The 15,444-nt window shown below is 41.5% G+C and overlaps 1 protein-coding gene across 1 annotated transcript in view; it reads right to left on the bottom strand.

The window, feature by feature from the left end:
- Positions 1 to 15,444, bottom strand: part of trappc8 (trafficking protein particle complex subunit 8) — an 89,440-nt gene that overhangs the window by 48,722 nt on the left and 25,274 nt on the right. The window contains exons 8-9 of the mRNA XM_070960386.1: positions 2,494 to 2,609; positions 2,211 to 2,361 (exon numbers count right to left, since the gene is read on the bottom strand). Coding sequence (XP_070816487.1) covers positions 2,211 to 2,361; positions 2,494 to 2,609 — 267 coding nt within the window. The remainder of the gene's footprint in view (positions 1 to 2,210; positions 2,362 to 2,493; positions 2,610 to 15,444) is intronic.

Raw genomic sequence — 15,444 nt, 5'->3', positions numbered from 1 at the left:
TAATCTGCTCAACCATTCAGGGTCTCCTTTGTCGTATTTTACATTTCAGAATGCACTAAACATTTTCATTAGGCAACAAGTCAGGACTGCAAGCACGCTTGTCCAGCAACTATTCTTTTATTCCAGAGCCACACTGTGGTAATACATGCAGAATGTGGTTTGACATTGTCTTGCTGAAACAAGGACAGCCTTCCCTGAAAAAGACGTTGTCATAGCATAAGTTGCTCCAAAAGCAGTATATATTGTTGAGTATTAATCATGCCTTCATAAATGCGCAGATTACCCATGCTATGTGCACTAATGCATCCCCATACCATCACGGATGCTGACTTCTAAACTGTGCGCTGATAACAAGCTGGATGGTCCCTCTCTTCTTTACCTGGAGGACATGTCATCCATAATTTCCTGAAGTTTTCCAGTTTTTCAACTTGCATTTGTGGATGCATCGATAAACTGTGTTCACAGACAATGGTTTTTGGAAGTGTTCCTAAGCCGATGCAGTGATCTCCACCACAGAATTGTGTCTGCTTTCAATGCAATGTCATCTGAGGGCCCGAAGATCACGGCCATCCAGTATTGGTTTTTGGTCTTGTCCCTTGCATACAGAAATTTCTTCTGATTCTCTGAATCTTATAATGACATTATGAACTGCAATGAAATCATCCCCCAATTCATTGCAATTTTACATTAAGAGACATTATTTCTAAATTGTTCCACTATTTGCCAGGACAGTCTGACACAGAGTGGTGAAGCCCTCCCTATCTTTACCTCAGAAACATGTTACTAACCTGTTGCTAACTGATTAACTGTGAGTTGTTCCACCAGGTGTTTTCTTTCAGCATTTTACAATGTTTCCAGTATTTTGTTGCACAGTCCCAACTTTTTCAAACATGCTGCTCTAAATGAGGGTAATTTTCAAAAAACAATGACATTTTCAACACTTGCTATTTTGTCTTTGTGCTATTTTCAATAAAATTTGGGGTTGCAATGTTCACATGCATGCAAATCATAACAGTGTGTTTCTATTTACATTTTACACAATGTCCCAACTTTTTGTAAACAGGTTTGTAAAAGTAAAATACAAAAGTTGAAAACACAGGCCTACTTGCGCAGTAACCTACTCACATGCTGACAGTTGTTGTCATTTTGTTGTCATTCAGCGTTTGGACAATATTTCTCCTATCTCTTTGTCTTTCTGTCATTTTCTCCTCTGCTTAAGAAACTCCTAAGCCAGTTAAAACCCCTCCTCCCTACTCCTAACAGTTTTTCACTTCAGGAGCTCTCTTAAAGGTTAACATGCTTTGTGAATAACTTGTATCTTACTGTATCTAGACTACGTACATCGCTTGAGAGAGATAGTATAAGTACACCATTGGTTGAGGACATTTCTGGCTTCTCTCATGGTCTGGGATGGGGTAGTGTCACTGGTGATTGGGCGGCATGTGAGGCTTATTATGAACACGCAATTGGGGGTGGGTGGAGGTAGCTGTACTGATCAAAATTAGCCTTATTACGTAATATGTATATACGTAATACACATTGTCTTTTACTTCAACAAAAAAAAATCATTTGTACATTTCTCTTGGTAGTCACAACACTCTGCATCTATTTGGGTTTTGTTAACAGACGCCATGAGGCATTGATGTGTTATTAGTTTCTCCATGGGTGTTGTGTTCAAGGGCCACTTGGAAGAAAGTGTTAGTCTACAAAATGATATTATTTTTTCATCACTGAAAAAACGAATTGCTTTTTTGTATTTATTAATTGCCTCGCCGACTGGATCAGACGGTCTCACATCTCGTGTACCCCGGATTTATACATTAATCATAATAATATTGTCTCTTTTTGTGTAAATAAAATTGTCTCCTGGGCGAAAGTCCTGCAATTCATCCATTCATCCTCCACGGTATTTCACCACAAAGGCAGTTTTCCCAGTTGGGTGGGACTTGTGCCCACAGGTAGCATTTTATCAGGACATGCTGAGTCACTGTATACTAGACAACCACAGGCTTCCTCTAATAGTTTTAAGGTTTGGATTGGGGAATTAATGTTTAGTTAATTAATAAATTAATTAACACATGGTCCTCATGAGGACAGGCAGGCTGTGTTTCAACCGAGCAGTTTCAGTTCAGTTCAGCTCAGTTCATTATATATCTACACTACATATATCTTGTTGAAAGAAAGGTGTATGTGAGTGCATGTGTTCTCACCAGTGCCCCTGCAGCATACAGCATGGCCTGGTCTGACAGGAAGTCTTTCTTGGCAGTGTGGTAACAGCTGTAGGCCAGCTCATAGTGCTGAACCAAGAAGCAAAGGTCTGCCATCTTCCTGATCTGCAGCTCAGGGGCTTCTGGGGGATATCTGACATCATAGATGATAAAAGATCGAACCAACAATGTATATAGTGTAACATGGTGCTAATGCAAAAATGTATGGGAGACCTTTTGAAGTCTCATATGAAGTGTGACAGGGGAGTGGTGCTGGTGAGCTTACAGAGGGCCACACGTGCTCCTTGGTTCACTGATGCCCTTCTCAGGAACTTTCCCTCCACCAAACCACTTCTTGGTCGCAGTGAACAGAGATCGACTCAGACCTTTTCTGGAGACCAGCTGTGGACAGAGAGTAACATCATGCATCTCAATACTGAGAGGATATTGGCAGGTGTACTGGTAAACAGCACCAGTCCAGCTGAGGACCGTGCAACAGCTAGTGTTGTTATCATTAACAACTGGGATATTACTGTAGCAATATTATTTGGAAATGTGTGTGCAAATTTGCAAAAACTGTACCTCAATTCATATTTGCGTGCATCTTTTAATGCACACACCAATTTGTGGGTAAGTACACAAGTCTCTAAATGTGCCGCAGATTTGTACGTCTTAAAGAATCTGAATATCTGTTGTAAAAAAAAAAAATCAATGTAAATAACATTTTATTGAGTGAAAAGATTAAGTACTGAGATTCAATTAGCTGGAAAAAAAATAGACAATTCTTCCACTTCACTTGAGTACTCCTCTCAATTGTCTTTTCATATGTGACTTTTGCTATGCCTGAAAATTTTAAACATGTGTGGCAACTTGTCTTAAACTTCAGGTTTTCTTTACCCTGAACTGAGGTTTACAGACTTCACTGCCATGCTGATCCTTCTTAATAAAGAACTTCCACTTCCATAGCGAAGTAAAAAAAAAATCAATGATGAGTGCCATAGAGCCGTAAATGTCACTTTGGTGCTCGTAATTGCTCTAATAACAAGTAAAAACAGGTATACAAACATTTTGAGTGCAACCTGAAGATCTGTAATGTTTTTGGGTTGCTAGAAATTGCTTAAGGCACCATATTCTGTAAAATATACTTTTTCATAGTTTTTCAAAAAAATGTGTGTCCCCGGTATGTTTAGAGACTCCTAAAACAAGACAAAGGCTACGCTCTCTTTTCTGCTTGCTCCACCTTTCAGAAAATGTGTGTTCCAAAATGCCAGTCAGTTGCTCCTCATCTGACGTCTTATGGGGCTTAGCACCATGTCTTCCGGCTGACATCTTCCAGCCATGTGACCTTAAGGCCCACTAAATACATAGTGAATCTACTTCATGGTCGCTATTGTTCCTTAAGTGCTAACACTACTAAAGTTCCATGCCAAACATGCCAGTTTCTCTGTTGTTGGTTGCAAAAAAGATTCAAAGTCTTTATCTAGTACATCTGAGGATGTCAAGACCCAGTGGATTAATTGTATTTGTTGAATGGAAATGTGACGGAAATGTCCTCATAACCATGGAAAACTGTGCGTATGTACTTTCTCAAAGGGTGCTTGGTAAACAAGGGCTTGTAATGTACAAGCTCAAGGATGGGTCAATATTGGCTGTCCGTGACAACTTAAAATATGAAAGCTGTAAATTCTGCCATTTTCATGTTGTATATTTTATGTTTACTCTGTTTTAAATGCCCCACAGTCTGTTGGTATTGAAGCATCCCCTGAACTGTGCAATAACTTCCTGCACTTTTTCATTGATAAAATTGTTAGCACAAGGGCTCTCATCTCAGCTCCTGCATCTGACCCCTCTGTGTCTGTTCCCTGCCCGGCTGTGTTTGATAAGTTTGAACCTGTGACTCTGTCATATTTAGAGGATCTGGTCAGCCATATTAAGCCATCAGGCTCCCCTCACAATGCTGTCCCTCCTCATTTCTTTAAAGAGGTTTTCCCCAGTATAGGGCAGCTGGTCCTTACCATTATTAACAGCAGCTTGTCTTTTGGTGTTGTCCCCAGAAGTTTTAAACACGCAGTAGTGCAACCCCTGCTGAAGAAACCTGGTCTTGACCCTGCGATAGCGGCTAATTTCAGGCCCATCTCCAAGCTGCCTTTTATTTCAAAAATCTTAGAGAAAGTTGTCTATGCTCAGCTGAAGTGTTTTCTGGATGAACATGATATTCTTGAGGTCTTCCAGTCTGGTTTTAAAACTCTACATAGCACAGAATCAGCGTTACTCAGGGTCTTCAATGACATCCTCCTGGCTAGTGATTCAGGTGACTATGTGATTCTTGTCTTGCTGGACCTAACTGCTGCCTTTGACACAGTGGACCACAATATTTCAGTATCTCGGCTGCAGCCTCTAGTGGGCATTTGTGGTAGTGCACTGGAATGGTTTAAGTCATATCTGGCAGACAGAACTATGTGTGTGAACATTGCTGGTTCTGAATCTTCCTCTGCTCCTCTACTGTATGGGGTTCCACAGGGCTCAGTTTTAGGCCCCCTGCTCTTTTCATTGTATTTACTTCCTCTGGGTTCCATTCTGAGAAAACATGGCATCTCCTTCCACTGTTATGCTGATGACAGTCAGATATATGTGCCACTGAAGAAAAAACATGCTTTCTCTATTAAACAACTTCTGTTATGTCTTGACGACATCAAAGCCTGGATGGCCCTGAACTTTTAAAATTTTAATGAAAATAAAACGGAGGTGTTGATGTTTGGACCCAGTGGCCCCTGTGAAACCCCCCCTGTTGATTTGGGCCCCTTGGCCCTATATGTGAAGCCAACAGTCTCAAACCTGGGTTTTAAGATGGACTGTGATTTTAAATTGGACCGTCAGATAAGTGCAGTGGTCAAATCGAGCTTCTTCCATCTCAGGCAATTGGCAAAGGTGAAGCCTATTCTCCAAAGTCAGCACTTTGAAACAGTGATTCATGCCTTTGTTACTTCTAGGCTGGATTACTGTAATGCCCTTTATTTTGGAGTCAGCCAGTCTTCCCTCTCACGTCTCCAGTTGGTCCAGAACGCTGCTGCTCGTCTCCTGACTGGAACACGTAAGAGGGAACACATAACGCCCGTCCTGACCTCCCTCCACTGGCTGCCTGTGCATTTTAGAGTTCACTTTAAGATTCTTTTATTTGTTTTTAAATCTTTAAATGGTCTCGCCCCGCCTTACCTCTCTGAGCTGCTTCATCTTTACGCCCCTGCTCAGAGGGGATCGTGCCTTTTCTGTCGCTGTCCCAAGATTATGGAACGACCTACCTTTGTGCATCAGACAGGCCCCCTCATTGTCCATTTTTAAAACTCGTCTTAAAACACATTTTTATTCCTTGGCTTTTGACCAAGCTTGAGACCTTGCTCCTGTTTTATTGTGTCTATTGTTTTTATTGTTTGTCTTATATTTTAGGTTTATTAATTTTATCTATTTATTTATGTTCCTATGTGCAGCACTTTGTCACAGCTGTGGTTGTTTTTTAAAGTGCTTTATAAATAAAGTTGAGTTGAGTTGAGTTGAGTTTACTGTGTATTTTGAAGGTTAGACTGTTGTTTGCTTGGCTATTGTGGCTGTGCGCAATCCTCATTTGTGTTCTGTTGTTGCTTGCTTGTCTACAAGGAATAAAGTATCATTATTAACAGGTAATGCAAGTGCCAACTATGGAGCACCAAATGGGACACACTGAAATATATAAATACATCTTTAAATAAATGATTATGAATAAATAAATGACGATGTCATTAATTAATTAAATAAATAAAAGTGTCATTAAATGTTTCATTAATTAATTAAAATGGGAATTAAATGAATACATATATAATTATTTCACTATTTATTTAATTATTTCACTATTTAATTATTTCATGGACCTTTGTTGCAGCGCTTCATGAATTTATTTTATCTGTCAAACTCACCCATCAAAGTCAGTGGGCGGGACTAACGATGATCTAGTGAATCGATTGCTTTCGACTGAAGTCTTCAAGCATGGCGGATACAGAAGAGCTACTTCAACTTTCACGAGAGTTGGTTTCAGATATTTTAAACCTTGCAGAGTACGTGGAAGCAGGACCTGCTGACCCAGAGCATGTGGTCTGTAAAGCAGAGGAATTCATCGAAGTGGTTGGCGTTATTTCGGCACTTTACGACCAAGACATTGATCCAAGAGTGAAATCAAATTTAGAAGAAGTCTTCCACCGCTTTGCTGCTCAACAGCCACTTCAACACACACATGGACCAGGGTGACTGGCACTTGACATTCCGACTGCAGTTTTGGAGCACCAAGTTCTTTCTGGTGTACCACCTTGTGAAATTGCAGCAATGTTCGGAGTATCAATGAAAACCATCAGGAGGCGTATGCAACAATGCGGTCTAAGGTATTTATGCTAAATGATTTGATTCAAAATAATTACTTCACAGTCTATATATTGCTGGTCCCGCCCGGACATTACGCGTAATATCAGAATCAGAATCAGAAAGAAATATACAACACAAATTAAGAAATATACAACACAAAATATGCAACACAATGAAATGTACAGTAATAAAAATAAGTAATATACTGAGTATATTGGATGTACAAAAAAATGTGCAAAATGGAATCAGATGTGCAAAGTGAAATTGTAAAATACAGAACAGAACAGACAGTGACAGTGAAGTCCAAGGGCCATTCAGAGGAAGGAGTTGTACAGGTTAATGGCCACATGCAGGAATGATTTCCTGTATGGTTCAGTCCTCAGTTTTGGTGGTATTAGTCTCTTACTGAACGTACTCCTGTGCCTGGCCAGCACATCATGAAGTGGGTGTGAGACATTGTCCATGATAGTCCTTAGCTTATTCAGCATCCTCCTCTCTGACACCACCATCAGAGAGTCACACTCCATCCCCACAATGTCACTGGCCTTGCGGATCAGTTTGTTGAGTCTGTTGGCGTCTGCCATCCTCAGCCTGCTACCCCAGCATGCAACAGCATAGAGAATTGCACTTGCCACCACAGACTCATAAAAAATCCTGAGCATAGTCCGGCAGATGTTGAAGGACCTCAGTCGCCTCAGGAAATAGAGACGACTCTGGCCCTTCCTGTAGAGAGCGTCAGTGTTCTTTGCCCAGTCCAGATTATTGTCAATATGAACCCCCAGGTACTTATAATCCTCCACTATGTCCACAACAACCCCCTGCATGGAAACAGGAGTCACAGGTGCCTTAGCTCTCCTCAGGTCCACTACCAGTTCCTTAGTCTTTGCCACATTTAGTTGCAGATGGTTCTGCTCACACCACGTGACAAAGTTGTCCACAGCAGCCCTGTACTCATCCTCATCGCCCTTGCTGATACATCCAACTATCGCAGAGTCATCAGAAAACTTCTGAAGGTGGCAGGTCTCTGTGCAATAGCTGAAGTCAGTGGTGTAGAGGGTGAAGAGGAAGGGAGAGAGAACAGTCCCCTGCAGGGCCCCAGTGTTGCTGACCACTCTGTCTGACATACAGTGTTGCAGGCGCACATACTGTGGTCTACCAGTCAGGTAGTCCACAATCCAGGACACCACCTGCATCGCTGTCAGCTTGTCACCCAGTAGAGCTGGACGAATGGTGTTGAAGGGACTGGAGAAGTCAAAAAACAGGACTCTCACAGTGCTCGCCGGCTTGTCCAGGTGGGCGTAGACACAGTCGAGCAGGTAGATGATGGCATCCTCAACTCCAAGTCGGGGCTGATAGGCGAACTGGAGGGGGTCCAACAGTGGCTTGACCAGGGGTTGGAGCTGTTCCAGGACGAGTCTCTCCAGAGTCTTCATAATGCGGGAGGTCAATGCCACAGGTCTGTAATCCTTTGAGTCCCTGGGCTGTGATGTCTTTGGCACAGGAACGAGGCATGACGTCTTCCACAGCATGGGGACCCTCTGGAGACTTAGGCTCATATTGAAGACATGTTGAATAACTCCACACAGCTGGGGGGCACAGGCTTTGAGCACCCTGGGGCTGACACCATCAGGGCCTGGAGCTTTGTTAGAGTGGAATCTCATCAGCTGTCTTCTCACCTGGTCAGCAGTGAAGCACACTGTGGAGGTGACAGGTGGGGGAGGTGTGGTGTAATCCTCAAGTTGGTTAGTGAGGACAGTCTGGCAGTCTGAGGAGGTGTGAAGAGGGCTCACACAGGAAGATGGGGGGGTGTGAGAAGGAGGAGAAGGAGGAGGGGGAGAAGGAGAAGGAGGCGGGGAGAGGGGAGTGGTTGATGATGGTCGTCCAGGGCAGACAGCAGCGGAGTCAGAGGCAGCATGAGCCAGGCCTGCAGTGTCGAATCTATTAAAAAACAAATTCAGGGGGCTTCCGGGTGGGACACAGACAAGATGGCAGCTTAGTTAAGGAGCTCCCGACTGCACCCCTTAAAAAGTCATTGAACTACCCCCTAAAAAGCGAAATATCATCTTTATAGACTTTGTGAAAACGGGGGTAACAATGGATATCAGGCAAAAGGGCAAGAAGGGGACTCAGCAGCCAGAAATAAATGATGATGAAGGACCACGAGGCGACACGCAGACCACCGCTAGCAAACAGGTTAACGTAATGCCAGGTGAAGAGAAAGCTGATCTTGACGTGATCCTTCGGGAGCTGAGGGGTTTTCGCCGGGACAACAAGCAACAGTTGGAGGACATTAAGGGGGAAATTTTAAAGACCAACGCAAGACTAGACGAGGCAGAAGAGCGAATAATGAAAGTCGAGGAACGAGTCCAAAACACAGAGGATATCTTAGCAGAAATGCTAAAGCTGCATAACTCGTTAGATGCAAAAATAACAGATCAGGAAAGCCGTTCTAGACGTGAAAACATACGGATCTATGGGGTTGCCGAGGGAGCCGAAAAGCAGTCTCAATCCATGACTTCATTTGTAGAAAAGTTACTCCGCGAAAACCTCGACATACCGGACGAGATGCCTTTGCAGCTGGAAAGAGCGCACCGTGCGCTCGGTTCACAGCCACCCGAGGACGCAGCGCCAAGATCCATCCTGGTGGGATTTCTCAGCTTCAAAACAAAGGAGAATGTTCTCCGTTCAGCTTGGCAGAAAAAGGGCTTTACCTGGCAAGGTAGGCGTATAAACCTGGACAACAATTACGCACCGCGTATTCTTCAAAAAAGAAGGGCATATACAGAAATACGCAAGATCCTGAAGGACCGCCAGATCCCGTTCCAAACCCTGTACCCAGCGTGGCTCAAAGTTAAATATAATGATGAAACCCGGATCTACGAGAGCGCCAAGGAAGCAGCAACTGACATGTGAAACAGAGGATACCCGGTAGAGATCATCAAACCTCCAGAGACTCTGATGGACAAATTGCAGCAGCTGACATGGGAGAGAAGCAGCCAGCGAAGGGGGAGACGCGCATCCCGTTCCAGACGTGAGTCCAACTTCAAGGAGCGGCTACAATCTTTCAGACGGGCCTCACCTCCAACAACTTGAGTTAAGACTGGTCATGCTTATCTGGTAGATGAGCCCCCTTTCTTGATGTTTTCCCCTCCAACGTTTGAGGGATTGGACAAGTGCATTTATAAATATAAAAACCTAAATCTAAACAGGGAAATGTTTGTATTACCTGGTTATTCTGGTCAAATATGTTAATCACTAAATGTAAGAATTACAGGGGGCAACAGGGGACTTTGTGGTGCAGCTATCTTGAGAAGGGCCCCCTCTTCTGAATACAGGGAGGGGCTTTCCCTAGAGACTCTAGTAGGGTCACAACAAAGACCTCTGAAGTGGAAGTCATACGCAGCTTTGTTATGTTATATGTTTATCTGTTCTGTGTATATGGTTCAATAATGTTTTTCTATGTTCACTCCCTGTCAGTTCCTTCAGGGAGGGGGGGCTTTCCTAGGAAGTATGTGGAGGTTGATTTCTGTTTACGTGTATGCAAGGTAAAACTTTGAAAGTAGCTTCTTTTAATTATAATGGTATACATAGTCCAATCAAAAGAGGGAAAATTTTGTCCAAATTAAAAAAAGAAAAAATTCAAATCGCTTTCCTACAGGAAACACACTTGAGTGATACAGAGCATAATAAGCTAAACAAAATGGGTTTCAAATACATATACTCATCTTCTCATAAATCAGGACGCCGCAGAGGAGTGGCTGTATTGATATCAGGTCAAGTTAAGTATGAACATGTGTCAGAAATGAGGGACAAAGAAGGAAGATTTGTTTTGGTTACTGGGAGAATTAACGGAGCCTTAATAACCCTCCTGAATGTCTATATCCCCCCTGGAAGTGATTGGCTATTTTACAAGAAAATATTTGAAATAATGACTACAAAAAGCGAGGGCACTTTAATCTGTGGAGGAGACTTTAATATTTGTTTGAATCCTAGATTAGACTCCTCCAATAGAAAGTCAGATTTAAATGCTATCAGTAAGAAAGTAAAGGTTTTGATGAAAGAAGTGGGAATTATCGATGTTTGGAGGGAATTGTACCCGTTTGGCCAAGATTTTACCCACTTCTCCTCACCTCACACAGTTAGAATAGAATAGATTATTTTTTCACCTTTAGTAAAGACTTTCACAGAATAGAACAATGCAATATTGGTCCAATTACTTTATCTGACCATAGCCCTATATACATGTCAATAAATTTAGACAATAAACCAAGATCTTTACCTTGGCGCCTGAATTCGAATCTTCTGAACAACCCACAGATTAAGGAAAAAATTGAGAAGGAAATTAAAACATATCTGGAGCTAAATGATAATGGGGAGGTGACACCATCTGTGTTCTGGGATGCACTTAAAGCGGTACTCCAAGGTAAAATAATAGCTATTTCGTCGTATGAAAAGAAACTCAGAAAAGAAAGGCTCATTAATTTGGAAGAGAAATTAAAGGAATTACAAAGAGACCATGTAGAGACTCTAAATAAGGAAACCAGATTAAAAATGAATAAAATTAAAAAGGAAATAGATGAAATTAACACTTTGGAAATACAGAAAATGCTGTTATTTACAAAACAACATTATTATGAAGCTGGTGGAAAATCTCTCAAACTACTATCTTACAGATTACGTAAACAACAAGCAGATAATTCAATACATAAAATAAGGAATCCTCACTCGGGGAACATTGAGACACATACAGAGAAAATTCAGCAGAGTTTTGAGATGATCTATAAATCGTTGTACTCCCAACCAGAAACGAATAATGACCTTCAGATTGAATCATTTTTTGCCACTCTTAATTTACCTACCATTACTAATGAACAAAATGACAAACTAATGTCTGAAATAGAAATAGGAGAATTAAATGCAGTAATAAGTAAATTGAAAACAGGAAAGTCGACGGGCGAAGGTGGCTTCGCCTCTGAATGGTACAGGACTATGAAGGAAACACTGGCTCCAGTACTATTGAGAACCTTTAATTGGGTATGGAAGAAGAAAGAAATTCCGGCCTCCTGGAGATATGCCATTATTTCTGTGTTACCAAAGGATGGAAAAGACAAGTTGGAGTGCAGTAATTACCGACCGATTAGTGTATTGAATATAGACTACAAATTATTTACAACTGTACTGTCCAAAAGAATTGAAAATATATTACCAGAACTAATCCACTTCGACCAAACTATAAACTATAATATTAGGAGAACTTTGCATAGAATAGATTGGATTATCGAACAAGGTATAGAAACAGCCATTATTAGTATAGATGCCGAAAAGGCTTTTGATTCGGTCAGGTGGTCCTTTTTGTATAAAGTTTTAGAAAGATTTGGCTTTCATAAATCTATTATTGAAGTATTTGAAGCCCTATATGATAAACCTTCTGCAAAAATAAAAATCAATGGTGACTTATCTAATCCATTCATCCTTGAAAGGGGAACTAGACAAGGCTGCTGTGCCTCACCTCTCCTCTTCTCTCTATTTATTGAGCCTTTGGCCCAATGGATCAGACAAAATACAGACATTAAAGGAATAAATATGCCATCAGGAGAAAATAAATTGGCCTTATTTGCGGATGATGTATTGATATATTTATCACAACCCACACAGTCACTTCCAAAGCTTATGAACCTGCTAGAACAATATGGGATGTATTCAGGATATAAACTTAATATACAAAAAACACAGGTAATCACCTTTAATTATAACCCACCTAATCACATCAGAAGCAAATACAAAATGAAATGGGATGCAGAATCAATCAGATACCTAGGGGTAAACTTAACAAAGGATATCACAAAATTATTTGATCTGAATTATAACCCCTGAAATTCCCAGTTGAAATCTGATATTTCACGTTGGAATGTTATCCCTTTCTTGAGTTTAAGTTCCAGGGTGGAGTCCATTAAAATTAACATATTGCCAAGATTGCTTTATCTTTTCCAAAGCCTACCAGTGTCAATACCAACCAAACAATTCCTAGTATGGGATGTGATGATATCCAGGTATCTATGGCAGGGGAAAAAGCCCAGGATCAAGTTTAAGACCTTACAACTAAGCAAAGAGAGTGGGGGTATGGGTCTCCCCTCCTTCAGAGAATATTATTTAGCAGCACAGTTGAGGCCATTGATTTGCTTATGTACCCCAGCTTATTCTGCACGTTGGAAAAAAATTGAAAATGAGCTACTAGAAGGGATACCCATTGAAGCTATTATTGCAGATAATGAACTTTTAAATAAACAGCTGAACATGGGCAACCCTTGGTTAAATATACTATTGAGAACCTGGCAGGAAATTGTGAAAACTTGTAATTTAAAAGATTCAACTAAATTACTGCGATGGTGTGCTTATGACACTGAATTTATACCAAACAGATCTGATGGTAGATTTAAAAAATGGGCTGCTAAAGGTTTAACAAATTATTACTCATTCACTAAGGAGGGGACTTTCCATAGTTTTGAATTCTTAAAGAAAAGATACAATCTTGAACAAAAGGATTTCTATAGATATCTTCAAGTTAGAAATTATTTCAACCAGAATCTGAGACCAAATTTAGGTAAAGTAGAAATAGGAATTTTGAAAATTCTTTTGCCAGTATCAGAATCTCTGTGTACTAAGATTATCTCTAAACTATATAAAGGAATACTCCATCTCAAATCAGGAAATACCTGGTATATAAAAGAAAAGTGGGAAAAAGAAGGCAATTTGATCATAACGGAGGACGCTTGGAAAAGAATATGCCTCATACAATGGACTTCAACTTGCTCAACTACTTGGCAGGAATTTTGTTGGAAAAATTTAGCTAGATTTTTTTATTACACCCTTACAAAAGAGACATGGGGGAGGGGGTTCCAGCTGCTGGAGACAGTGTGGGATGGACGACGCCAATCATTATCATGTTTTCTGGATCTGTCCAGTCATCGTTCCTTATTGGCAGGAAATCCACAAACATATTAACAATATATTTGGAGTAAATATCCCTTTTACTATGGATACAGTTTATATGGGAGACATTCAATTCGATGGATGGAGAAATAATGATAAAAAGTTGGTTCAAATTCTCCTGGCTGGAAGTAAAAAAGTTATTACGAGAAATTGGCTTAAACCCCATCTACCCACTATAGATGAATGGATAGATATTATTCATGAAATTTACGTAATGGGGCGGCTGACATATTCCCTTAAAGTCCAGAAAGATAGATTTTACAAAAACTGGAGTAAATGGACTTGAGTACATCAAACCTATAAGACTTGACTTCTCTTAAATTACTGAAAAAAGGTCAGGAGAACTGTTTATTGATCTAAACCTTTTTTTTTTTCTTATGTTTTTTTTGGTGACCTTTAACCTGAATCTATTCTATTATATTGTTATATTACTGGTACTTTATTTCCTATACCTCTCCAATGTGAAAGCTTCCCGTGTTCTTTTTGTAAATAATTCACACTAATGTTAACATACAATGCTAAAAACATTTGAAAGAGCTACTTAGAAAAATACTTAGATGACCTGTGATTATTTATATGATAATGTCATTATATACATGTGTGTTTTAGGCTGAATGTTACAGATTGTGGCATTGTCATCTGAAAGTGCTCTTTCTAAATAAAAAATTAAAAAAACAAAAAAAAAAAACAAATTCAGCTCGTTTGCCTTGTCAATGCTGCCTTCAACTCCTCTGCTGCTTGTCCCGAAGCCAGTAATGGTCCTCATACCACTCCAGACCTCTCTCAAGTTGTTTTGCTGGAGTTTCCACTCCAGCTTCCTCCTGTATTTCTCCTAAACCTCCTTGATTCTCACTTTTAGTTCCTTCTGTATCGTTCTCACCTCCTCCCTGTTACCCACCCTGAAGGCCCTCTTCTTCTGATTGAGGACGTCTTTGATGTCCTTTGTCACCCATGGCTTGTTGTTTGGATAACAATGGACAGTCTTGGATGGGACAGTGGAGTCCACACAGAAGGTGATGTAGTCCGTGATGCACGCTGTGAGCCCATCAATGTCCTCCCCATGCGGCTCACAGAGTGCCTGCCAGTCTGTCACCTCAAAACAGCCCTGCAGTGTCTGATATGTCTCCTCTGACCATCTCCTCACTGTCCTCGTGGTCGTAGGCTGACTTTTTACCAGAGGCACATAACAGGGAGTGAGGAGCACAAGGTTGTGATCTGACCTGCCCAGAGGGGGGAGGGGGGAGCAGATGTATGCATCCTTGACGTTAGCATACAGCAAGTCCAGGGTTCTCTCCTCTCTTGTGGGACAGCTCACATACTGTGTGAAATTGGGCAGTGTTCTTGCCATGGTGACGTGGTTGAAGTCACCCGAGATAGCGATGAATGCACTCGGGTGTTGGGTTTGCAGACGGGCCACAGCGGAGTGAATGACGTCACATGCCAACGTCAGGTTGGCAGAGGGGGGGATGTAAACAGCAACGATGATGGCATGTGAAAACTCCCTGGGCAAATAATATGGCCTGAGTCCAACAGCCAGCAGTTCAATGTCCCGGCAACAAATACATTCCTTGATGGTAATGTGACCAGGATTACACCAACAGTTGTTGACTAGAACGGTGAGCCCCCCTCCTTTACGCTTACCGCTCTGGGTGCAGTCCCGGCCAGCCCGAACAGTCTGAAAGCCACTGATGGAGACGTTATCGTCGGGTATGTCCGAATGCAACCACGTTTCCGAAAAACAGATCAGACTGCACTCCCGATACTCCCTTTGACTCCTGGTGAGTGCTGTTAGCTCGTCCGCCTTGTTCGCCAGCGACCGCACGTTGCCCATGATGAGAGAGGGGAGACACGGCTTATACCT

The sequence above is a fragment of the Chaetodon trifascialis genome, chromosome 4 (assembly GCF_039877785.1).
Source record: "Chaetodon trifascialis isolate fChaTrf1 chromosome 4, fChaTrf1.hap1, whole genome shotgun sequence".
NCBI classification, from domain to species: domain Eukaryota; kingdom Metazoa; phylum Chordata; class Actinopteri; order Chaetodontiformes; family Chaetodontidae; genus Chaetodon; species Chaetodon trifascialis.
Note: the sequence above shows the minus strand (reverse complement) of the source record. Positions and strands in the feature narration are given on the sequence as shown.